Genomic DNA, 25,652 nt, shown 5'->3' with positions numbered 1-25,652 from the left:
TATCCCCCTTGTGAATTTTTAGGTCTCTATGATTCTGACTATGTAGAAGTGACAACAAATTATATGAGTTTGAATTTTTTTAAAATGTCAGAGTAGAACATTTAAAAAATCTTTTTCATGACTTGATTAAAAAAATAAAAAGATGGGGTCACTAGGTTGCACAGTACATAGTGCACTGGCCCAGGAGTCAGGTAGACCTGAGTTCAAATATGACCGCAGACTCTTGACATTTACTAGCTGTGTGACCCTGGACAAGACACTTTAATCCCAATGGCCTCACAGAAAAATAAACATAAAAAACTTTTGTTTGTGGATTGTCTCATGCTTATAGCATCAGTTCTGTAACAATACAAAGCTCCCTCAAGTGCTTAGACCAGTAATCTACACAGAAAACCCCAAGAAAATGAAGAATATAATGTGATCTGCCATTGGAAGGGAAATGCACTAAATGAGCATCATCATATCCATGTTGAAAAGGGCCTATAGATGGACAGTGATCTTGTCTATGGTATGAATAGATGGGTTTCATTTGGGAAATTGTACTCAAGATGTTTCCTGATAACAAAAGTCTTACTTATCTGATGATAACATTCTCTTCTCAATAATCAGTTGAAAGAAACTAATTCATCTAAATTATATATGGCCAAGAATTCTATGTCATCCCTGACACGGGGTCATTTTGCCTTCAGTTGAAGGCCCCCTAGTGAAAAGAAAGCCACTAAATGGGGCCTCTAGGCAGCACAGTGGATAGAGCACCAACCTGTGAAGACCTGAGTTTGAATTTGGCCTCAGACATTTGATACTTACTATCTATATAATTTTGGGCAAGTCACTTAAAAAAAAAGAAAAAAGAAAAGAAGAAAGCCGCTAAGTCTCTTAGCAATCCATTCTACTAGCTTCTGATAGTATTAATTGTTAGAAAGTTCCTCTTTACATGATGCCTAGATTTACCTTTGCCACATTCTGTCAGTTATCTCCTCTAGTTCTGACCTCAGAGGCCTAGCATGAAAGGCCATCAACTCCTTCATGACAGATTATGTTCCTACTCAAATCTTCTCTTCTCCAGACTAAACTTTCAAATCTTCCTGCTCTCCCCTCTGAGATGATCTCCAACTAAGCCTGTATAGACTCATTTTGTACATTCTTATTTGCCTGTTTGTTGTGTCTCTCCTCACCTCTTACTTTTGTTTAGATTAGGAACACATTGAGAGCAAGGACAATGTTCTGCTTTTTGGTCTCTCCTAAACACTTAGCCTTGTGACTGTCATATAGCAGGATCTTAATAAATTTTACTTTCTTGAGTCCATCACCCTTTGGCATAGTTTCCATCTCCTCACAGCCCTGGCTATACATTTCTGTATTCAAGGTTTTCAATATCTTCCTAGCAAAGATCAACTGACATCAGTTCTTTTTATCATTCTATTAGAAATATACCAACATCTAGGAGAGGGTGTCCTTGAAGATACAACTAATATTCCTATAGCTAGTAGAAAGAAAAATGTTATATATTTAATATGAACCCAATATAAGACACACAGATCTACATCTGAGAAATAGAAAACTTTCAGTAATATTTGAATAAATGAATAGTGATAACTTACTCATGGTTGGATAGAATAATATTGAGGAAACTCCCCAACATAATTTATTCATTTAACACCATTCTTATTAAAATCTCAATATGGAGTATTTTTTTGACATGGGTAAATTGATAGTATAATTTGTTTCAAAAAAGACAATATCACAAAACAATCTATTGTAATGGCAGTGTGGTAGCAGAGTGATGATGGAATGAAGGCAGACTAGTAGACTTTAAAATTTATTATATAGTGACAACTCTTAAAATTGCCTTGGTACTTAACTAAAAATGGACTAATAGAAGAGTCTAAAAAATTCCAATAATAGAGCATGTATAAAAATTAATAAATGCTGAGTTTAATAAAATTGAGGGAAAATGAAGGAAAAAATAATAAATACTATTAGGAACATTGAATAACAACAGGGAAGAAATATTAATATTTTAGAACTGTAATTTACAAATTATCTCATTATAATCCCACAGAGACCTATAAATGTGTGTATATATATATATATATGCACAAACACATGATAAAATAAAAATAAGAGTATCTTCTACCATATAAATGTAGCAAAGAAACCATTTGTTTTTCTTAATGCTAAAAATGTTTAACATGGACAAGTTGTTGGATCAGATTATATAAAAATAACAACATTATGCACAACAAAAATCAGTTGAGGTGAATGAAAAGCAATGATGGGAAAATTATTTACAATAAATATGATTGGTTAAAGCTACATATTTTTGGAAATTATCAGAAGCTCTCAATCTCCAGTGAGCAAATGGCCAAAGTGCAGAATCATAAAAAGGTAAATATTTTGAAAAATCTTTGACACTGCCAGTCATAAAGACAGCATACTGTAGAATACCTATGATACACAATATTAAATTAGAAAAATAAAAATTATTCACATGTAGTTGTGAGTTATGGAACATCATAGTCTCAGATATCACAATTATGGGTGATCCTGAATATGTGACAGATTTGTGGATAGATCCATGATGGGTTTAAGATCAATGATGACTTGCACAAGGGATGCATTAGATAAAACAGCATTAAGGATGCATAGGATCAGACTAGACATTAGGACTGAGATGAGGGTAGAGTTAATAACAGAAGTGTAACTAAAGCCTGGACTAGCATCCAGAAATGAAAAGAACCAGAAAATGACCTCCAGTACAGCAGATAAATCCTTGACAGAGAATTTACAGCAAGAAGTGAATGAGAATTGCAGAGGATGAGAAGACCTGTGTAATTTGTGACTTGTACCAGTATAATCAATACACCATTGGCATGGTCCCAGATTCATAAAAGTATTAAATAAGAAGGAAGTCGTATCATTTAGTATGCAACATATACATAGGCCTGAAGTGTTTATTGGGGAAAATGAAAATGAAATAGGATGATCTCTGCTATCTCTTTTCTCTTCAATCTTGGACCAATTTAAAGAACCACAGGAAAAAAAGTAGATTTTTCTTGGACCTTTGTATAGAAGACATTTCTTCTTTTTCACTGATGGATTCTACTCTTCTCTTTTCCCCTTTTCACCCCATATAAGAATTGATTTCATAGCATTGACCCTAATTGGCATGGCATGAATCTGTTGGCATGAATTTTCTTCTTTCTCTAGAAAGGCCTTTAATGGATCCCTCTCCCAATCACATGTATAGTTGACTAATTGCCTTTTAAATTCTTCTCCCAAAATAGGAGCTCACATTGGAAGCTTAACCAGAAAAATCACAGTGTCTGAGCTGGGATGCACCTTAGAAATCCATCTAACCTAATAGTTTTCCTTTTACAAATGAGGCATACTAAAGGGAAATGATTTATCTGAAATCCCATAACAAAGTCATGATAGAGTCAAAACTGGAACAACTTAATATCGTTACTAAGTGTCTTTTCTAATATTTTGTCCTATAAAAGAAATATAAAAAGGGCAGAGTAACAAAAAAAAACTTGCAGTAATGTAATCCATTTTTGATCTGCTGATAGGACACTGGATTTAGAGTCAAGAAATCATTTAACCTCTTTGAACCTCCATTTTTCCGTCTTTAATGAGAACATTTATACCCTGTGACCTTTCAAGTTCTTTCCCAACTCAAATTTAAACCCATATATCCTTAGGTAATGGTAACTTAAGAGTTTAAGTCATGAAATTACTGAAATGAGCATTATAAATGCTTTTCTTTCCTTGTCCTTATAAATTTTATAGGGGGAAAATGTTTTCCCCTAAAAATTTCACTCCTCAAATTCCTAGTCTCTGGGAAAAATATTTTAATTAAGCACTTAAGTAATGATTTGATGTTTTAAAACAGACATGCACCATCTCATGTATTTTAAATGAATTTATTACCAACTTTTTGGATTTCAAATACATAAGTGTGTGTGTATATATAAACATAATAATACATGGATATTCATAAGATTTTAAAGAAGAAAATGGGATTAATCTAGAACAGAAATAGATCTGTATTTTTCCCTAGTTTGGACTCAGGTAAATAAATTATTTGATCTCTAAGTTAAGCACATGTTAATAATGAAAGGAATTAAAGAAGATATTTGCATCTTCAACATGACCCTTGAATCCTCTCAATTGGTATAAAGTTAATTAACATCCAGAAAATGGAATTCCTAGATGATGGAACATAGAATGCTAATGCAGACTAGTTGCATAACCTTTGGTTTCCCTGACTTTGGTAAGGCTATCCTCTAGGTATTTCCTTAACTCAACTCCCTTGGATGAATCTGAAGTCAGAAATCTGCCTTATACTCAGTTCTTTCCATTGTCAAACAGGTTTCGAGTTTTAAAATAAACTTGGGAAATGCCATGGCATAATGCCATTCTAAGAGACAAAGACTTTACCTGTCTTCTCTTCCTCATAGATTCTGACAACAACTTGCTTTTGCCATAAATAACTTGTGCCTTCTATGATGTCTTGTAGAGTGATGACAGAGAGACCGATGCCTCATCAGAAAGCGGTTACCAGTTTGGCAGATACAAGAAGAGCATGAGTTCTTTCACTCTTAGCAGCTCCTCTGGCATGACATCACTGTCTTCTGTATGTAATCAACAGCTCAGTTCTAATGACTTCTTGCTTTCCCTTAGTCTTTCATAACCATTTCTCTGCCCTCTCTAAATTGGTACTGCTTTATTTTGCTATGTCCTTAATCCCAAGCATCAGAATGCCTTTCTATTTGGCAACTGGCCTCTAACCATTTTTTTTCTCAGTTGTGCATCAGCTCTAAAAGAAATATTTCCATTTAAATATCTGCATGTATCTCAAAATACATAATTTTGGATGATAAATAGCAATAACTAATATTTCCTATTTGAGGTTTGAGAATCACAGGGATAAAACATGGTTAAGAATATGTGTTGTTATATATGCATATGCATGTTGAGCTTGCTTACTTGGCTGATCATAGGCTTGGCAGGTATTTTATTACAGGAATTAGGTGTTGATAAGAATCTGAATAGTATTATCATTTATCAGATAGCTAGCATTTGGCTATACTATAATTAAGATCAGGGATTCTTAAGTTTTTTTAATCTCATGAGTCTCTTTTGCTATCTGGTCTATTCCATGGATCCTTCTTCTCAGAACAATGTTTTAAAATTAAAAACAAAACAAAAATACATAGAACTACAAGGGAAATCAAATGTTAGTAAAGATAAAAATGTAATTGTTTTCCCATCCAAAATTCACATTCCCTTTAAAATCTATTTACGAACCCAGATTAAGAACCTGCTTTAGATATTATGCCAGTATCTAGGACAATATCACCTGACTCTTGACAGCTGAGCATCTTTATCTCCTTGGAACACATGGATGAACATTAAGGAAGATGTTGGCATGACAAACTACCACAGGAAAACTCATGACTAGATTGCATTATGACCTTTTATTTTTGTTTTGATTTTGGTAATATGTGCCTGTGTGTACATGTTTGTATGTCTATCACTCTTTTAAAACTCTCAATTTTTAAAAAAATCCAGTTACAGAAAAAATTCTGGGGGGTGATTCATTTTTTTCATAAGATTCATTGTAGGATTCCAACCAACACAAAGCTTTCCTAGTATATGTAAGAGATTGAGTTAAATACAGAAAACATTTTTATAAGTGCCAACATGTACCAAACTATCTATGCTAGGTTCTGAGGACCCAATGAGGACATTCAACTCTACCTTCAAGTATCTTTCAATTCAATAAGTAGGAAAGAAGAGAGGAACAATGGAGGTGATCATTTGAATGATAAGAATTGGATAGCTATATAACTTTTCATATCAGATGAACTTGCCTAAAATTAGGTGCAGGTAGTTTGGTATTAGAAATTTCCAGGTATGCTCAACTGTGTTTAAACTCTGATTGACCTTGGATTTATTGAATCTTATTTTTGTTGTCCTGTTCTTATTGAATGTCTATCAATATCAATCTGTTGATATTGATTGTACCTGTTCTGCAATTTTTAAACTTCTTTCATCTTTTATCTATTAGTCATTATTATTCCTTCCTAGACTTTTAGAGGATAAGCTCATTAAACATTTTTTCAGACTTAGTGTCTTGCTAACTTGTAGCTTAGAAATTTGATTGAAGGTCTTAAATCGCTATGGTCTATAATATATCTTGTGTATTTTCTCTTTAAATATGTGTATGTATATAATATTTTAAAAAGCTATAAAAAGACCTACTTACAACCACATGATTTGTTAAAGTTCGTTTTCAAATGAGCCATCTGCTAAAACTTGCCAAAACAAGTTCACCAAAATGCATCAGAAATGCTAACTTTTATTTCTTTGTGCTTTGTCTTTGAAATCTTTACATACAAATTGAAAGACAAAAATGGGTGGCAGCTAGGTGGTACTAGCCACCTGGAGTCAGGAGTACCTGGGGTTCAAATCCGGCCTCAGACACTTAAAAAATTGCTTAGCTGTGTGACCTTGGACAAGTCACTTAACCCCATTGCCTTAAATAAAAATTAAAAAAAAGACAAAAATGATTATATTGCCTTCAGACATATATTACATCCAACTAAGGTTATTGTTAAAATCCTTCTATATTCTCAGAAGCTAAACAAATGAAAATCTCTATTCTGTTGCCTTCAGGTGAGTGGAAGTGCAGTGAGTATTTACAGTGGAGACTTTGGTGATTTGGAAATTAAAGGAAGTATTCAATTTGCCATTGATTATGTGGATTCATTGATGGAGCTCCATGTTTTTGTGGCCCAGTGCAAGGACTTAGCAGCAGTAGATGTTAAAAAACAGCGCTCTGATCCGTAAGTAAATGTTGGAGTTTCCTCGATTCCTTCAAGTTCATAACTCCTTGTTCAAGTAGGAAATGGGGACAAACGATAATGGTTGTGTTTCCATTTTAAAAATTCTCTTCTAAGGATCTAAATGAAGGAAAAAAAAGAAATTTGAAGACAATTTATATAATTATTTAGGACTGAACTCCCTAATCCAAACCCAAACTTACAAGACCAATGGAATTTCTAAGGAACTTGTTGAAAAATAATCAAGGCAGCTTAAAAATCTGAGGAGGAGGAGGTTGAGAACAGTCCATTTGGATAAATTTTCATGTCTGAAAAGAGACTCCACTTTGCATAGTCAATTTTGCTGTCCTCATTGTCAAAAGCGAATCAGTGTGCTGTTCTAAAATGCTTTTTCCACTAATGTCCAGCTCTCATACCTCCCTGTGGTGTGGAGGTAAGCCTTGCTTTAAAAAAGAAAAAGTTTGGTAACTTATATCTATCTGGAAAGGCTTCAAATCTAGGTCTAGTGATAGTGTATCCAAATATAGCTGGCTCTCAATTAGTGTGCATAATGACACCCCTACATGTGAGAAACAAATAAAAATTGTCACAATTCAAAGTTATAATGTTGTTGGTTCCAGTACAATGGAAATGTATAGTATGAATAAAGCAACTTTCCTTATTTGCACATTTACAGAGGCTCATCCCTAGAGGGTGGGCCTTGAGGTAATCATCTCTTTTTTCATCATTGTGAAAAACGGCAGAGAAAGAGATGGATAGACAGTATCATGGAAAAAACAAATGTGAACCTGGACAGATTTGAAGAGATAGAGGAGAATAGAAGGGCATAACATAATATGGTTCTCATCAAGAAATTTAGAATGTTGCTAGGTTTTATCCTAAGTGGGAAGGCTGTGTGATTTCAGTAGAGTTATTCAAAAGGTAATGAAGTATTTAAATGATGAGAAATTAAGTGTTGATTTTTTTCATATTTTAATTATGATAATGTCATGAGATCCACTAAATTTAATCTCTTTGGATTCCTTGAAAGAAAGGAGGGGAAAAGTTTAGTAGACTGCATAATATCTTCATTATTCTGTTTGATGCTATCATGAATCCTTGTCTTTTTTCTTCTAAAATATCTAAATCAAATACAAAACTCCTCAAACTCTTTTTTTTTAAATCAATGGCAAATTAAGGACAGTTATTTCTGGTTTTCTCTGTATTAAAAAAGGATAATCTTTCAGAATTGAAGAATTTCAAAGCTGAAAGGAATATCTGGGACTCTCTTGTTCAACTCAAACCTGGGGAAAAAAATCTTCCTACAACATAGGCCAACAAATGGTCATCCAACCTTTGCTTGAAGATCTCCAATGAGGAAGAACCACTACCTTTGTTCTACTTTTGGCTATCTCACAGTTTTAGGAACTCTTTCTTTGTTGTTGAATTATTTGACTCATGTCCAACTTGCTGTGATCCTATCTGGAGTTTTCTTGACAACAAAACTGGAGTGGTTTGCTCTTTCTTTCTTTCTTTCTTTCTTTCTTTCTTTCTTTCTTTCTTTCTTTCTTTCTTTCTAATTTATTTAAGGTAATGGGGTTAAGTGACTTGCCCAAAGTCATGTCTGAGGCTGGATTTGAACTAAGGTCCTCCTGACTCCAGGGCCAGTGCTCTATCCACTGTGCCACCTAGCTGCCCCCTTGTGCCACCTAACTGCCCCTCATTTTTTCATTCAGATGAAGAAATTGAGGCAAAAACATTTAAGTAATTTGTCCAGGGACACACAGATAGTGTCTCAGGCTGAATTTAAACTTAAGATGAGTTTTCATGATTCTAGACCTTGCTTCTAAGACAAGAATTGTTTCTATTTCAAATATGTAAAAGTTGAAATCAAATTACAATTTTCTTCTAATCACAATATTACTTCAATTTCTAGATATGTAAAGACTTATTTATTACCATACAAAGGCAAAATGGGCAAGAAAAAAACACTTGTGATGAAGAAAACCTTGAATCCTGTGTATAATGAGATATTACGGGTATGTATGAACAGCATATATTATGCAATAATTGTCATGTATGTAACATTCTAGAACTTACAAAAATATTTAACTTACATTATTCTATTTGATCCTCACAATAATTTTTTGAGGTAATTATTTTACAGATTTTACAGATGAGGAAACAGAAATTGAGTGTGGTAAAGTAACTTACCCAAGGTAATATGATCTGGAGTGGAATTTGAACTCTGGTCTTCCTGATTGCAAGTCAAGTACTCTAAATCATAAATGATTATGTAAATTTAAATTTATTCATTTAACAAATTTTAATTAACTACATATTATATGCAAAGCACTATATCTAGCGCTAGGAGAAACAGATATTGTCATGGCTATTATAAAGTTAAACTCTTGAGGGGGAAGCAACTTTAACAAATCACTATAAAGTGCAAAAAGAGAAATGATTGCAACTGACTGGGGGATCTTGAAAAGCTTCTTAGAGATGGGGAATTTAGAATGGACTTTAAAGGATGTGTAAGATTTCAGAGGGAAGTCAGGGAAAGGGCATGTTCACATGGTGCAGGAAAAGAATTCAAGTAGGTCAATTTGTGGTATAGAGCAGTACTAACAAACTCCCACAAAAATGAGTTCCATTAAACTTTACATAATTGACTACCATTAACTTAGAAAATCATATATTAGCATTATGTATGTTCTATGATAATTTAAAAATGTCATTCAATATTTCCCAATTCCATTTTAATCTGATTCAGGATACACTCAGGTGTGTTGAAGACAGCAATGTTGTCACCTCTGGTGTAGAGTGTATGGAGTTTAGGCTTTCTGGAAGTATCTGATATTTCCAAGCAAATAAAGCAATCAATTCTGTGGGTCAGAGTCATCTGAGGACTAATTTGTTCGTAAGAAAAAAATTAAAGGAAAAATGCATTAGAATGAAAAAAAATGCACTGAATTCTGAGTGAAGGTTGAGCTGAAATGCTGGCTACTAGATTAGTGTTCTGCTGATGCAGGTAACATATCTTCCCAGAAAGAGATAGTCTATTCTTAAAAATCCATGTGTAAATCATTAGCCTTGTGGATAATATTAAGTTTCAGACAAACTGACATTTCCTAGCATTTCTAGTCATGCCTCCAGGACATTTTCTCCTCCCCTCAGCCAATGAATTAGTCTAAATGCTTTAAGCAAATGTTTTAATTAGTAATAAAATCTTCTAGAAGAAGAAAACAAGGACCTGACTTCTGAATTCAAATATAAATAACTTGGGTATTTTTCATACCACAACTTTGTTAGAACCCTTTCCAGAGATAATCAAGAATTCATTAGATGGCTCTAAAGGACAGAGTATGAGACTTGGCTTCAGAAAGACCTAAACTTGAATTCTGCCTCAGATCTTTACTAGACACATGACCCTGGGCAAGTCACTCAGCCTAAGTTTCCTCATCTGTAAAAAAGGGAGAATCAAATAAGAAAATGCAAAGTGTTCCCAGAAATCTTAGTTTAGTTTTAAGCTATTATGTTAAAGCTAATAAATATCTTAATCTTTAAGGTATTAAAGCTTAAGAACTGCACTTACCATTGTGATATCCTGTTTATATAAACTCCATAAATTAGTCATTTTTTGAAGGTAAGCTATGAACCTGGGAAGTAGGAAATTCTTATTTTGCAGTTTGAGAAAAAAAGTTCATCTTATGTGCAAAATGAAAAACAGAATAGGTTTGGGTTACCAAATGGGCTAACTGTGTCTAGGACCCAAAGACAAATTTTCCTTAAAATTGTGCTACTAATCCTTGTTCTTAACTGAGGCATAAATTATATATACATAGGTATGCACGTGGGTATATGAGAATATGTGTGCATATGTATACATATATTTATATATAAACATATGTATTATAGGTTTATATATTATATATATAATTTATATATATTAAATATATGTATACATACATATACTAAACAGAAGTAAGGTCTTTCAATTTAGTGGTGTTTTACCCAGGCAGTCTCATGTATTAATGTTGTTCTTTAGAGAAAAGCAGACTTACAGGTGCTGGTTCCTGAATGAGGAAATAGAAGAAGCCTTACTTCTAATTTAATAATTGGTTATTAGTATAATAGAAAAAATTTATCTCAATGTATATGTATATACACACCATGGTTTCTCTTTCAAAAGAGAAAAAAAGAATTCATCTTTGGAGAGGGATAGAGGTCATCTACAGGGAAAAGAACAATGTATTTATCCTAGCTTTGGAACAGAGCAAGATTTGATATAATGCATAAGAAAAAAACTCTGTTCTGTGCTGATGACTTTTTCTACATCTCTACTATCCTTTAACTTTTGTACTTACCAAGTATGTGAGCTTAGACAAATGTCTTTGCCTTTCTGAGTAAAATGGCAGTAATTATATATACCTAATTCACTCACAAGATCATCATGATAGAGGTGTTTTATGAATGATAAAAGACGATAGAAATATGAGACTTAAATATTGCTAATTCTCACCTTTTTGCCTCAGTATAAAATTGACAAGCACAGTTTGAAGACTCAAAAACTGTACCTCTCAGTTTGGCATCGAGATATGTTCAAACACAACAGATTCCTTGGGGAAGTAGAACTTGACCTAGAAACATGGGACTGGGACAACCAGCAGAATAAACAATTGAAATGGTACCTTTTGAACCGCAGGGTAAGTTGTGAGTTATTTATAATGTTTTGGTTTGTAGCACCCAAGTGATACTATAGTGGTTTACATGTTTAGATGTTTCAGACTCTTCCTAACCCCATTTGGGGTTTTCTAGGCAAAGATTATTGACTGATTTACCATTTCCTTTTCTGGATCATTTTACAGATGAGAAAACTGATAAACAGGGTTGAATGACTTGCCTAGGGCCACACAGCTACTACATGCCAAATGCTAGACTTGAACCTAGTGATCAATCCTGTGTGCCACTTAGCTGCAGTAAAGCTTGATCAATAGTCACCCAGCTAATTGGCAATCTTTGCTGTCAGAAATAGAATTAGTTTCTTTCCTTTTGTACTTTTAAACATTTTTTTTAGGTTTTTGTAAGGCAAACGGGGTTAAGTGGCTTGCCTAAGGCCACACAGCTAGGTAATGATTAAGTGTCAGACTGGATTTGAACCCAGGTACTCCTGACTCCAGGGCTCATGCTTTATGCACTACGCCACCTAGCTGCCCCCTCCTCTTGTACTTTTAATGGTAAAAGGGGCTATCTAGGGGATGGAGTAGTGGAAAGAGTGAGATTTCAGTCAGAAGACCTGAGTTCAAATCTTGTCTCTATTACTTATTGCTTAAATGGTCTTAGAAAAGACACCTTCTGTGAGCCTCAATTTCTATAGCCATAAAAGGAGTTGGACTAGATAATCTTTCAGGGTTTTTCCAAATCTAAATTGATGTAATTCAACGTGACAAACATGGTTTTAGATTTCTTAAGCAGACCTTTCAATCCTCGGGATTCTGCCATAAAATATGTTATTAAAGAACTCCAGTGAACTGACTCTAGTTTCCTGAAGGGCTTTTCCTTCCTCCCACCCAGGACCTTGGATAGGTCCTGCCAGGGGAGAGAAAATCTTGTACTTGTCTGCCTTCAAAGAGTGACCTGGACATGTTCCAATTCATTCAATTATTTGTTCTTCCAGAATGTTCAAAATTCATTCAATTATTTGTTCTTCCAGAGCAGGAATTCTCTTTTATCTTTCTCTGTATCCTTGGCACTTAATGCAAATTCATTTACTGACTAACATTTAGGCTCAACCTGGGGAATTGGTCACCAGGTGATGAATCAGATCTTGGCCACAGAAGACTCAGAAAGAACCTTTATAAGACATGGAAAGGCAGCAAGGTATTGAATGAAAATGATACTTAGAAATCAAAGAACCTGGCCTGGGAGTTCAGCATGCTAGGTTCAAGTCTATGCTCAGCTACTTCCTAGTTTTGTGTCCTCTGGCAAGTCATTTACCTCTTTAAGTCTCAATTTCCTCATCTGTAAAATTGGGATTGCACCATTTGCAATCTTCTTCAAAAAGTTTTGTGAAGCTCCACTTTGCACAGATACAAAGCACTTTTGTAAATTTTTAAAATGCAACTGAATATAAGCTATTATATTGGGAACTTATCTATTCTAATAATTAAATCAATAAACATTTATGAAATCCTTACTTTTGAACAAACATTGTGAAAAGCCCCAGGGAAATAAGGGAAAAGAAAAACAGTTCCTGAACCCAAAGACTTTTTCTTTTTTTTTTAAGCCTTTATTCTAATCTGGGACAGAGAATGTCTGGCCACAGGTTGTATAAGACTGGCAAAACTGCCGGTACTGCCATGACAACCACAAGCAGGACTTGAAATATAATAAAGCTGGGAACATTTTTGGGATGAATTTATTAAATGTTTGAACTATTATAACAGGCAAATGTTTTAAATATCCTATTGGACCTTGCCAGATTAAAAATTTCACACCCCTGTTCTAATGGATGTAGCAACATATGTAAATCTGTATATAGAAGATAAATACCAGAATGAATGGAAAGTGACATTAGAGGAGAAAGGCATTAGCATCTGGGTCATCAGGAAAAGCTTCATTAGTAGAATTCATCCTTGAAGCGAGTCTTCAATGAATGCAGAGAGTTTAAGAACTCAAGGGTCTAAGAGGGATTCTTCTAGCCATGAGGAATAACCTGTGCAAAGGCATGGTGTGGGAGGTATAAAGTATTCTGTACAGGGTTCCCTTAAAGTAATTTGAAAGCCATGAAACTTCATTTGTATTTTAAAATAAAATAGCTCCAGTTATTCTAAAACATTCTCTAATTCTAATTTACTAGATCTCTCCCATTAGGACAAATTAATGAATTGAACTGAATTTTGAGAAATCCAGTGTCTTTTTGCTGTGCTCTTTTCCTGCCTTATAGAAGCTGTGAGTGATAAGAACTTTGTGTGCTAAGTGTTTATGCATAGGGGTGAATCCCCTTCATGTTAGAGAATGTCTTGCAGCAAAAGTCTTCACTGTTTTAAAAGAAAAGTGAGGGAGTCTGGGTTGTCACTCTGGGTCCACCCACCTTAAAGATGTAGTCCTAGAAGAATTTAATTATGCTTTTCCCCAGATGGTTTTTGGGAGAGGGAAGTTCTATCCCTGTTATGTGAAAATTTAAGTTTAGGGAATCCAAGCACAAAATTTGCCTTGTTTAGATCCTGTATGGGGTATGTTTGAATCTGAAACTTTGCTGCAACTTAGAAGACCCTAGAGTTTATTTCTCACCTCAGGTGAAATACAAAGAAGTTTTGCTTGGTTGTCACAAATGTTTATTAATTTCCAGATAACACCGATTGTCACGGAAGCAGAAAAAAGAGGTGAAATGAGATTAGCCCTCCAATATGTCCCAGAGCCATTCTCAGGTATTTTTTTCTGAATATTACTTAATTTTATTTTTTCCAATTACATGCGAGGATAGTTTTCAATATTCATCTTTTTGTATGATTTTGAGTTCCACATTTGTTTACCACACTCTCTTCTCAGCTTCGTTCCCATGGCAACTAGAAATCTGATATATAGGTTACATGTACAATACAGATATATACATGTACAACCGGATATTGTAACAATGCATTGTGACAATTTTAGTTATGTTGTGAAAGAAGAAACAGAACTAAAGGGAAAAAATCCATCAGAAAGAAAAAAACCCATGAAAACATTTTAAAATGTGAAAATAAGTCTCACCTTCAGACTTTGTAGTTCTTTCTCTGCTTGTGGATGCTGTTTTTCGTTATAAGGCTTTTAGAATTGTCCTTGATCACTGAATTGCTTAGAGGAGCTTAATCAGATAAATATTTCTTTCCATGATGGTTCTCTTGGTTAGATGATAGCCTCCACACTGAATTTCTACTGCTTTGGGTGTAGCCATGGAGACTTCTAGCACCATCTTTCAGAGTCATCCATAGCACAGGGATCCAATTCATTGTTGAGGGTGCTGCTATATTTTCCTGTGATGTAATGATACTGTTATTAGATGCAATGAATATTTCTACTTCATACTTCATAAGGTCTAAACCTTATAGGGGATGTTTTATTTCTTGGATATGTTCATGTTATAAAAAGGTCATTTCTACTTCAGATAACAGAGGGAGTATGTTCTCTTATTGGTAGTCAAAAGCAGAAATGACATGGGTTTCTTATTCATACTTATGCACCTGACATATGCAAGGCTTACTAAAAGGATCAAGCAATTCCTATCTTTTGTCTCATACATTCCTTCAGAATCTCCCAAACACAGAGCTAGCTGTGGTTATGCATGCTGTAACTCCATCATCAGTGTGTACATCCTTAGAAACTAAATTGCCAAGGTAAGTGAATGAATAACTTACCTTGGTAGGATACTTTCCAGGGATGTACACATTGATGATAAGGTGCCACAGTTCTACATGTACTTAAAGAGAACTTCCTGTCTCTCTTCAAGTCTTCTCTTATCCAGGCTAAATTCTTATTTTTCTCCAGTAATTCTCATATAGTATTATCTCAAGTCTCTTCATCCTTCCCACTAAACCTTACAGTGCTTTGCCATTAAGAGGTGACCCATATTCTCTGAGATATTCAAATGTACCTAATTTCCCCCAATCATCCTGTTTTGCTTACAGCAATACATATTATCCTAGGAGAGCAAAAAAGTGAAGGTGCATTTCATTACTTCCATGCTTCTATATTCACAGGACATTCCCACCTAGCTATTTTGTGGTGATTCTAAATTTGTTCCTCTATAGAGTCTCCACAGCTTATCTATATAGTGTGTACAAGGAAAGTACCTCCTTTCATTCTTTCCATTTGGGTATCAATACAACCTTCAGGCCATTCATCTTTCATCCCTCTTGCTTAGTATTTGACTAGCCTACCTTATTTTTGAAACATACCTGTGTTAGATGCACTACCACTTGCAATTTTTCTAATAACATAACTCATGTATCATTGGACAAGAATTTAAATTTAGAGTACCTTCATTTAAGTTAATGTTTATGGAACTGTTCATAGGCTGCGTGATAATTAGTTAACATCCCTGAAACCACTTACTAACCATTCATAAAGTTAGGGATTTGAAATGAATGCCCAAGGGGTTTGTGCTAAATATTCCTTAATGACACCTTCAGTGAAGAATTGCAAAATATTATAAGTAATTATTAAGTTATCCTTGGCATTCACAATACGTTTTTTGGTTGTTGTTGAAAGGGATTCATAGAGTGAATAAAAATGTTGTGAACCATAGTGACTGCAGAGGGCCTCTCAGCAACAACAGCAATTTAAAATTTTTTTCTTTGTTGGGATATTCCAATTTTATATTATATTTTGATATACAATATAAATTATATAACATAACATCCTATCATAATCTTTGAGGGTAGAAACTCTTCATCACTTTGTCTTTTTATTTCCAGTATGTATTCCCTATGTATAGTGGCCACTTATTAAATATTTGTGGGATTGGATTATAGGACCACACTGAGGAGGGACCAGTTGACTTCCATAAAGTTGTGAATTCTGAGAAAGAGGCCTGTAGACCATTTGAACTTAAATAGACACAATGCCTATGAACCGGAGTTATCAGAAGCAGTATAAGCAGGCAGATATTTCTGAGAATGATCTTTTTCCCATTTGACTGCTGTAGGTAAAAAGCTTTCTAAAACTGGAGAAGTGCATATTTGGGTGAAGGAATGCATTGACTTACCCTGCCTCCGGGGAAACCACCTGAATTCTTTTGTCAAATGGTAACATAATTTTCAAGGTTTCTTTGCTCTTGGGGTTGTTGTAGAACAGGTTTGGGGAGCCAATTTTATTTTTCTACATGGTGATCCTGAATCTCCTAAACCATAGGTTAACAAATTTACTTTTGAGGAGTAGTGAAGCATGTAAACACAAGTCTTTAGTTATCAATAAAATTGGCAAGAGAGAAGGTAATTTTGCAAATGATTTTCACTAGCACTCTATAGGAATACAGTCAACGTTTTACCAATTATGCTAATTATTTCCCTTGTGGGGTATGTGTGAGCAGTGTCCCTTAATTATATCCCTTGTGGAGTATGTGTGAACAGTGTCCCCTTAACATACTCATAGACCATCTGCCCTGTCAACCCTGCCACTGTGTACATAGAGAAAATAAATAATTTTACTATTAGTTTAAGTAAAATATCATGGAAATATGTAGGGCGGTATGTGCTATCATCCAACCTATTTGAGGCTGCCAATCTGCCACTCTAAGTTGTATTTGACCATTGCTAGTATGGTGCCTGAAACCTAGTTGGCATAAAAAAAGCTTATTGAGTAAATTTTGCAAACCGTTGATTCCTTCCTCTTTGATAATTAAGAAGGAACTATACCTCTTTAAAAAGGTTATAATTTCTTTTTATCTAATATTCTCCCCATTCTTCTGTACCTATACTGTGTTACAGAATTGTATTGTGCACAAACACATGAAATGTGGCCTGACCATATTCTTTCTCTTTGAAGCATCTTCCTTCCTGATACAAGTAGGAAAAGTCGTCAAAAGACAAAGACCATAGCAAAAACAACTAATCCTTTCTTCAACCATGCAATTGTCTATGATGGTTTCACACCTGAAGATTTAAAAGAAGCCTGCGCAGAGTTGACAGTCTGGGACCACCATAGATTAAGAAATCAGTTTTTGGGAGGACTCAGGTTGGGCTTTGGAACAGGTATGACTTTTTATGTTTTATGGTTTAACATGAGCCAAAAACTCCAGTGAGTTCATGATTTATCAAAATTCATCTTTATTTTACTTTCTATTTTTATTTTTTAAAAAATCTTTTATTGAAAATTTTCTACCCTGTGCCACTTTCTGTTCCATTGAGAAAGCAAAAAAAAAATATATAAAATCAGCATTATAAATATGTGTGTGTGTGTGTGTGTGTGTGTGTGTGTGTGTGTGTGTGTGTGTGTATGTCACTCTGTACTTTGAATCAATAATCTCTCTTGCCGGAGATGGATGGACTATTTTCTCATGATTCCTCTGAAATCATGCTTGGTCATTGTGCTTATCAGAGTTCCTGACTGTCTTTTTGGTATTATGGTTATTGTATAAATTGTTGTCCTGATTCTTTATATCACTTTGCATCAGTTTATATACATTTCCCAGGTTTGTCTGAACCTATACCCTTCATTATTTTTTGTGATATAGTATTCCATTATGTATGTGTGTGTGTGTGTGTGTGTGTGTGTGTGTGTGTGTGTGTGTGTGTGTGTGTGAGACGTAACTTGCTGAGACATTTCCTCAATTGATGAGCAGACCCTTAATTGGCAATTCTTTGCTAACACCAAAATAGCTACTTTAAATATATTTTGTTCATAAGAGCTCTTTTCTGCTTTCTGTGATCTCTTTAGGGAATATTCCTAAAAGTGCCATAATTGGGATCAAAGAGGAGGCACAGTTTAATAACTTTTTTGAACATAGTTCCAAATTGCCTTTCAAAATAATCAGATAAGTTCACCCTTCACTAAGGGTATATTAATTGTACCCATTTTCCCACAGCCCCTTAGACATTTGTCAATTTTCTTTTTCATCAACTTTGCCAATTTGATGGTTATTATGTGGTACCTCAGAATATTTTCAATTGCATTTCTCCAGTTACTAGTGATTTAAATTGAAGGTGTCTAAATCACATGGCTCCATAAAAGCCTTGATTGTAGTTCTACCAGATTAAAATGTAAATGGGAAAGGTTTAACAATATTAATACACGGTACAACATGATAATGTGTGATATTCTAAGTAAATAAGGAGCTGCAGGGATCTGCTTCTATTTAAGTTTAAGATCACTAATATAAAGCATATTTTTACATAGCAAATTGATAGGTTTGATTTCTTGCTCTGAGAACTGCCTGTTCAGGTTCTTTGTTCATTTAAAATTGGAGAATGAGCTCCATGGGATTTGTTTTTTGCACATCAATGGGGTTAAGTGACTTGTCCAAAGTCACCTAGCTAGGCAATTATTAAGTGTCTGAGGTCAAATTTGAACTTAGGTTTTCCTGACTCCAGGTGCTCCTTCCACTATGCCACCCAGCTCCCCCATGAGATTTTTAACATTGTCCCCTGAAATAGAAATGAGATCAAGCTTTGTTCATCACAAGCTAGAAATTTTTGTATATGTCTTTTGCTTTACTTTTGTAAAAAAAATTCCTCCCTTCATTTTCTTTTCTTCTATCCCTTTTTCTTTCTTTTTTTTTCATTCACTCCAAATGTGCAAATGAGGTGGTGACCTGCATGGATTCCATGCAAGGTAGGGGGGGGGGAGTGTGGAATAAGTGTGGAAACATTTAATATAATATCTTTTTTCCTATTTAATTTTTAAAAAGTTTTAAACATTTAATAGGTTAAAATTGCTATAAAGATTACCTTTTTGTGAAGGAAAGACTTATGATACTTACAGAGGTCTCAGTGATGTAAAAACGAAAGTTAGCAATAAAATTATTTTTTTAAAACATTCTTTGTTATACTGAGCTGAAATTTGCCTCCCTGTGACTTCATCTGTGTCACATTCCCTGGTGAGGGTAATTGAAAGCTCATTATACAGGTTTAACACATTTTTGTGTTTTAATTCATTTTATAAGAAATCCATATATCCACTTAGTAAAATGTAAGGTCTTTGAGAGCAGAAATGCTCCTTTTTTTTTTGGTCTTCATATCTCCAGTTTTTTCCAGACCAATGACTTGGGGTTGGTACTTATAAGCATTTATCAGATTAAATTGAGTGTGCTTCTACTTTTAAAAACACATTCTTTAATCTTTCAGGTAACAGTTATGGGATTGAAGTAGATTGGATGGACTCCACCCCAGCGGAAGTCTCTCTGTGGGAAAGGATGGTGAATTCCCCCAACACTTGGGTTGAAGACATCCTCCCACTCCGGATGCTTCTTATAGCCAAACTGACTAAGTAAGAGAGAGCCTCTCAAGATTCAAAGCTCTTAGGGGCTCAAAAGTAAAGCAATGTCCTCATTTCCCTATGTTAGAAAGTGCTGAATTGGTGGCATTACTGAAAGTCCTACCATGAAGGTCTTCAGGTAATTTCTCTTGATGTGCAGGACTCTTTGAACTCCTAAACCTGCGTGAATCCTTGTGTTCCAAAACAAGAGGAATTTGAAAGCAAGAAAATAGGTGATCAAGATGTCACCTGAAATGAAAGGAAAACCCAAGTGTCTTATATAGTCTTTATGAACTAATGCCAAAGAAATGGGAAATGTGGGGTAGTGTTTATGAGATGATGCTCTAGTACTCTGAATTTTATCTGTCAGCAGTTTGATCATAAAGTATTCCCTCATTAGAGATGTTTAGGTATGGAAAGCAGTTGATGAGAGGGAAAAGTAATTATTGTTCTTGTTTAAAAAAAAGGATAAAAAAAGCAGGAAAATAAGGACAATGTTGATAAGACAAAGGCTTGGCAGGATTTTGTTCTTATTCCTATTCAAGGATGCAATGTTTTGATCAAATATATACTATCTGGGAAATCTTCATTTTAAACATGTATATGAATACTTAATAAACATCCACATATGCCTATCAAGAGTCCTTGTGTTTAAAAAAAATCTTAGTATAATGGTGCCACCCACTGGACACAGATAGAACATCAGCCAAAGTTTTACTCAAATAGGTCTTCAAGTTAAATTTTATTCTAGTTTCTAGTAAAATACTATCCATTAAGATTCTGTCATTCCTGTAATTGGACATGTGAAAGCAATATATTTTGTTTATATATGTACTTAGTATTAGCACATAATTGCTCGATTATACCATTCTTGTTTTCTCTGTGTGCAATTTTAATATTGTATTTTATAAAACTTTTAGTCTTCAGTGTAAATTAAAATTTTATTTGTTCCTTATCTTTAGTCTGTTAGCTTTCTCTTTCATTTGAATTAAATAATTTAATGTTTTTATTTTCAGAATTCAAACTCTGGAACAAATAACTGGAAGTAGGAATAAGAGGGTAAAGATAAATCTAGTTTTGATACCTCTAGGGCAAGCATTTCAGGCAACTGAACAGAAGGATTTGCTAGCTTTATATTGGAAGATTGGAAGCATCAAGAAGGAAAAGAATAAAGGACAGTTGGTGGGGTGGGTATTTCAGAATAGACATATTACTTTTTTCTTTTAAAAAGATTTTCTTTATTTTGAATTTTACAATTTTCCCTCCAATCTTGCTTCCCTCCCACCCCCTGTCCCCGAAGGCAATCTGTTAGATCATTGTATACCATGGAAACAATGTAAAGATCTAAGTTGAATGTGATGAGAAAGAAATCCTAACCTTAGGGAAGAAAAATAAAGTATAAGAGACAGCAAAATTACATAATAAGATAATTTTTTTTAAAGTAAAGATAATAGTCTTTGGTCTTTGTTCAAACTCCACAATTCAGAAATATGTTACTCTTTAAAGGTGAGTCTGGTTCAATGATCATTGTCCAGAGCATATCCTCCTTGGGTGAACTTGTCCAGAATGTCTTTCAGTTGTTTTAACTGGCAAAACAAGGGAAGGAAGAGGTGTGGAGGATACCCAAGAATGGGCAAGGTAAATTCTATGAAGCTGAAGGTGAAGGAGAGCTCATTTGCCTGGAGCATGATGGAATGGTGAAGGGTAGGGACACATCATCTTTTGACTCGGAACTTTCATCTCCTTCTGCACATTTCCTTTAAGAGAAAGTGATTCTCCCTGTGCTCAAGATTCTGAATCCTTATTGCACCTGCCTGAACTCAAAACTGCAGCTGCTGGGGGACGATCAGGGTGATTTCCACCTGAGCCAGGAAAAAGTGATTTCCACCTCCTGTCATGTCTGTCAGCACAATCTTCTGCCTCCCCTCTGATCTCAGGTTTTTCATCTTCTGCTTTGCTTGTCCTCTGAGGAACATAGAAAAGGGAAGTCAGTGGGGACAAAATCTACCACCTCCTCATGTGCAGTTTGAATTCAATCTCCTGCTGTTTTGTCTCCTGGCTAATCTTTCTTCTAGCTTTTTTGGGGGTTCTTTTCTAATTTTAATTTTATCCAATTACATGGAAAGTTAGTTTTCAACATTCATTTTTATAAGGTTTTTGAATTTCACATTTTCAACCTCTCACCCTGCTCTCCCTCTCCCCATGAAAGTAATATTATATAGTTTATTCATGTACAATCGTGTTTAATCTTAGTGCAACTAGGTGGTGCAATGAATAAAGCCCTAACCCTAGAGTCAGGAGGATCTGAGTTCAAATCCCAACTCAGAACTGAACACTTCCTAGCTCTTTAACCTTGGGTAAGTCACTTATCCCTGATTACTTTTCATCCAGGGCCATCTCTGGTTGACTTTTTTGTTTTTTATTTTTCTCCAGTGACATGCTAAAACATTTCAACTTTGTTTCCATGGTATACATTTAAAACTTTGAGTTCTAAATTTTCTCCCTCTCATCCAATCCCTGTCCATAAGAAAGCAAGTTATTTGATTTAGGTTATCATGAAAAACAATTTCATGATAGTCATGTTGTGAAAGTAAACCTATGCCACCCTCTCAACCCCCATGGAAAGAGAAAACTGAAGAAAAATGGTTTTTAAAAAAGTTTGCTTCAATCTATATTTAGACACCATCAGCTTCAGTCCTTCAGAGTTGTCTTGGGTCAGGGCATTGATCATCCTACAACATTGCTACTACCTTGTATATATAATACATTTCCCATTGTATCTGCTCATATAAATTGTTTACTGAGAGCATCCTGTTAATCATTTCTTATATCAGAATAGCATTCCATCATGTAGTCATTTGCCACAATTTGTTCAGCCATTCCCCAATCAAGAGGCATCCCCTCAATTTCTGGATCTCTGCCAACAGAAAAGAGCTGTTATAATACATAGAGGTCCTTTTCCTAACTGTTTTTCATCTCTTCTGATTATAGATCTGGTAGTGGCATTGTAAAATAAAAGGGTAGGTATGCTTTTATAGTCCTTTGTGCATAGTTTCAGATTACTAGACAAATTGTTGAATCATTTCGCAACTCCAACAGTGCACTGAAATTTCATTTTCCCTATGTCCCCTCCAATATTTATCATTTTCTCTTTCTGTCTGCTGAATCCAATAGATATAATCTAATACCTCAGAATTTTTCCAACCCACATTTATTCTATTGAAAGGAATGAAGACACTTTGTTTAAATGATTTAAATAGATAACAGTGATATCCTCATCTAAAAATTGTACATACCTTTTGTTCATTTATCAATTGGGGAATAGCTCTTTTGTTTTTTATAAATTTAACTCAATTCTCTATGTTTTAAAAAATGATATCTTTATATGAGAGAGACTTGTTTGAATATGTATTTTGACCACAGTTACTAGATCTAATTGGATTTCTCTCCATCATATTCCCCTACTCCCATCTATTCTATTCTCTCATCCTGCTCCTCCTCAAACATGCTTTGTATCTGACTACTCTCTCCCACAATCTTTCCTCCTTTCTATTACCTACCTCCCTACCCCCTTTCTCCCATCCCTTTCCTCTCCTATTTTCCTTTAGGGTTAAGATAGATTTCGAAACTCAATTGAATGTGTATGTTATTCCTTCTCTGAGTCAATTCTGATGAGAGTAAGACTCACTCACTCACTCCCTTTCCCCTCAAGTCTCTTCCACTTCACTGCTAAAGTTCCCTCTTGCCTCTTTTATGGGAAATACTTTAGTACTTTCTACCTTCCCCTTTCCCTTTCTCTCTTATACCCTAACTCCATCTTTTATATATATTAATTCCTTCATATTCAACTACCATCTGTGTTTTATGTATATTCCTCCTTACTGCCTTAATAAATGAGAAAGTTTATCTGATTTATCAGTATCATCTTCCTATGTACAAATATAAACAGTTCAGCATCATTAAATCCCTTCTTTGCCTTTCCTATTTACCTTTTTATTCTTCATTTGAGTCTCACAGTTGATTAGATTTTCTGTTCCACTCTGGTCATTTTTTTTTTCAGTTTTTGCAAGGCGATGGGGTTCAGTGGCTTGCCCAAGGCCACACAGCTAGGTAACTATTAAGTGTCTGAGGACAGATTTGAACTCAGTTCCTCCTGATTCCAGGGCTGGTGCTCTATCCACTGCACCACCTAGCTGCCCCTACACCCCCATGAATGGTCAGACTCTAGGGAAGCATGAAAAAAATGCAGAACTGATGTTGAATAAAGGGAGCAGAAGGAAGAGAACATTGTAGACAACAACATTATGAATTGATTGGCCTTGATGGATGCAGGTCCTCTCAGCAGTTCAGAGACCTAGGGCAACCCTGGGAGACCTGTTATAGACAATGTTATCCATAGATAAAAAATTGTCTGAATCTGAATCTGAATGAACACTACATTCATTTTTAAAACATTTCTTTTTTTTTTTATCTTTCCTATATCATGATTTTCTTTCCTTTTCCTTGGTCCTAATTTCTCATACAGAAAATACTAATCTAAATATGTTAAATATAAATGTGCATGTACAATGTTCACCAGACTCTTCACCACTGTGGATAGGAGGGTGGAAAGGGAGAGTGGAAGGAAAGTACATAACTTATAAATATGCATACAGATGAATGCTGAAAATCTTTCATAATGTGTAATTAGAAAAACAAAATATTAATTGGGAAACATGGGAATGTTTCCATCACTATTCCACCACAAAGCTGAAATTTCTTCAGTTAAGATCTGTAAAAACATTTCTTCTCCTTCAATCCCCCCTTTCCCCCTGACAAGATTAGCTGTTTGTCAAAACCTCCCTGCTGCTTTGGTTTATTTTTCCTCCTCCTGTCTCAGTTTCATTCCCTCACTCTAAGCCACTGGAGCTTTCAAACCTCACTCTTTTTCCTACTCCAACTTGTCTACCTCCTCAACTTCTTTTCCTTCTTCTTATTCATTGCCTTATTTACCTTCACAAGATTCTGATTTTAGCAGATCCAGCTCATTTGCAAATATGAGTCAAACTCTACATCCCAGTAAAACCGCATTGCCACCTATCTCCATTTATCTACTCTACCTAGGCTTAAGGAAACTTCTGCCTCTTTAATCCTTCCCCTTGCTGAAAGTCATCCTCACTCATCACTCACTCTTCCTTCTCCTTTTCCTTCTTCCCCTCAATCTCATTTTATTCACCTTGATTTTGTTTTTCTCATTTATTTCCTCTTCCTCCTCTTTGTCATACCTTTCTCATCCTTCTATTTTCCCTCATTCTTATCCTAGTAGTATTTCCTCTTGTTTCCCAATCCCTTCCCCTTTCTATTTCATCTCCTTATCTAACAAATATTAATCCCACTGTGAACTTTGTCCTCCAATTTCTACCCTTTCTGCTTTTCTTTCATTTTATCCCTCCAATATTAATCTCTGTGACTTCACTCTGTCCTCCAATTCCTTCTTTTATTTCATCTTCTTTTACCCCAATATTAATCTCTCCATTGGCTCTTTGTTCCTCCATTTCTTTTTTTTCCTTGTGTTCCTATCTCATCTTCTTAGTTTTATTAATTTAACCAATTTCAGTCCATTTACTCTTCTTACTCTATTTCATCTCCCTCTTATTCCACCATATCCTCCCATTCCTATTCTTCAGTATCATTGTTTCCTTATTCCTTATTTCTTTTTCCTTATTCAATCTCTTCTTATTCTTCAATGTAACCCATTGTCCCTTAATACTGTTCTTCATCTCATTTTTATGTCTGTTACTTCTTCTCCTTCTCTTGTCCTAAAATATACTATTTTTAATGAGGTTGCCCCATCTCCAGAAAAGATCCCAAATCCTCAACCTTTTGGGATCT

General features: G+C 34.9%; 1 protein-coding gene across 10 annotated transcripts in view; it reads left to right on the top strand.

Moving 5' to 3' along the window:
* Positions 1–22,680, top strand: part of SYTL2 (synaptotagmin like 2) — a 137,438-nt gene extending 114,758 nt beyond the window's left edge. For 3 of the 10 annotated variants that reach the window (XM_074217036.1, XM_074217032.1, XM_074217033.1), the window contains 8 exons: positions 4,523–4,639; positions 6,685–6,854; positions 8,767–8,869; positions 11,366–11,536; positions 14,182–14,260; positions 16,516–16,615; positions 17,355–17,560; positions 19,652–22,679. In XM_074217036.1, coding sequence (XP_074073137.1) covers positions 4,523–4,639; positions 6,685–6,854; positions 8,767–8,869; positions 11,366–11,536; positions 14,182–14,260; positions 16,516–16,615; positions 17,355–17,560; positions 19,652–19,797 — 1,092 coding nt within the window. In that variant the 3' untranslated portion in view covers positions 19,798–22,679. Of the gene's footprint in view, positions 1–4,522; positions 4,640–6,684; positions 6,855–8,766; positions 8,870–11,365; positions 11,537–14,181; positions 14,261–16,515; positions 16,616–17,354; positions 17,561–19,651 lie in introns of all 10 variants that reach the window. The other 7 variants (XM_074217040.1, XM_074217039.1, XM_074217034.1 and 4 more) reach the window with 6 other exon arrangements.
* Positions 22,681–25,652: the final 2,972 nt, after the last annotated feature.

Source organism: Macrotis lagotis, chromosome 1, assembly GCF_037893015.1.
Source record: "Macrotis lagotis isolate mMagLag1 chromosome 1, bilby.v1.9.chrom.fasta, whole genome shotgun sequence".
In the NCBI taxonomy this organism is placed as follows: Eukaryota; Metazoa; Chordata; class Mammalia; order Peramelemorphia; family Peramelidae; genus Macrotis; species Macrotis lagotis.
This window is presented reverse-complemented; position numbering and strand designations above follow the sequence as displayed.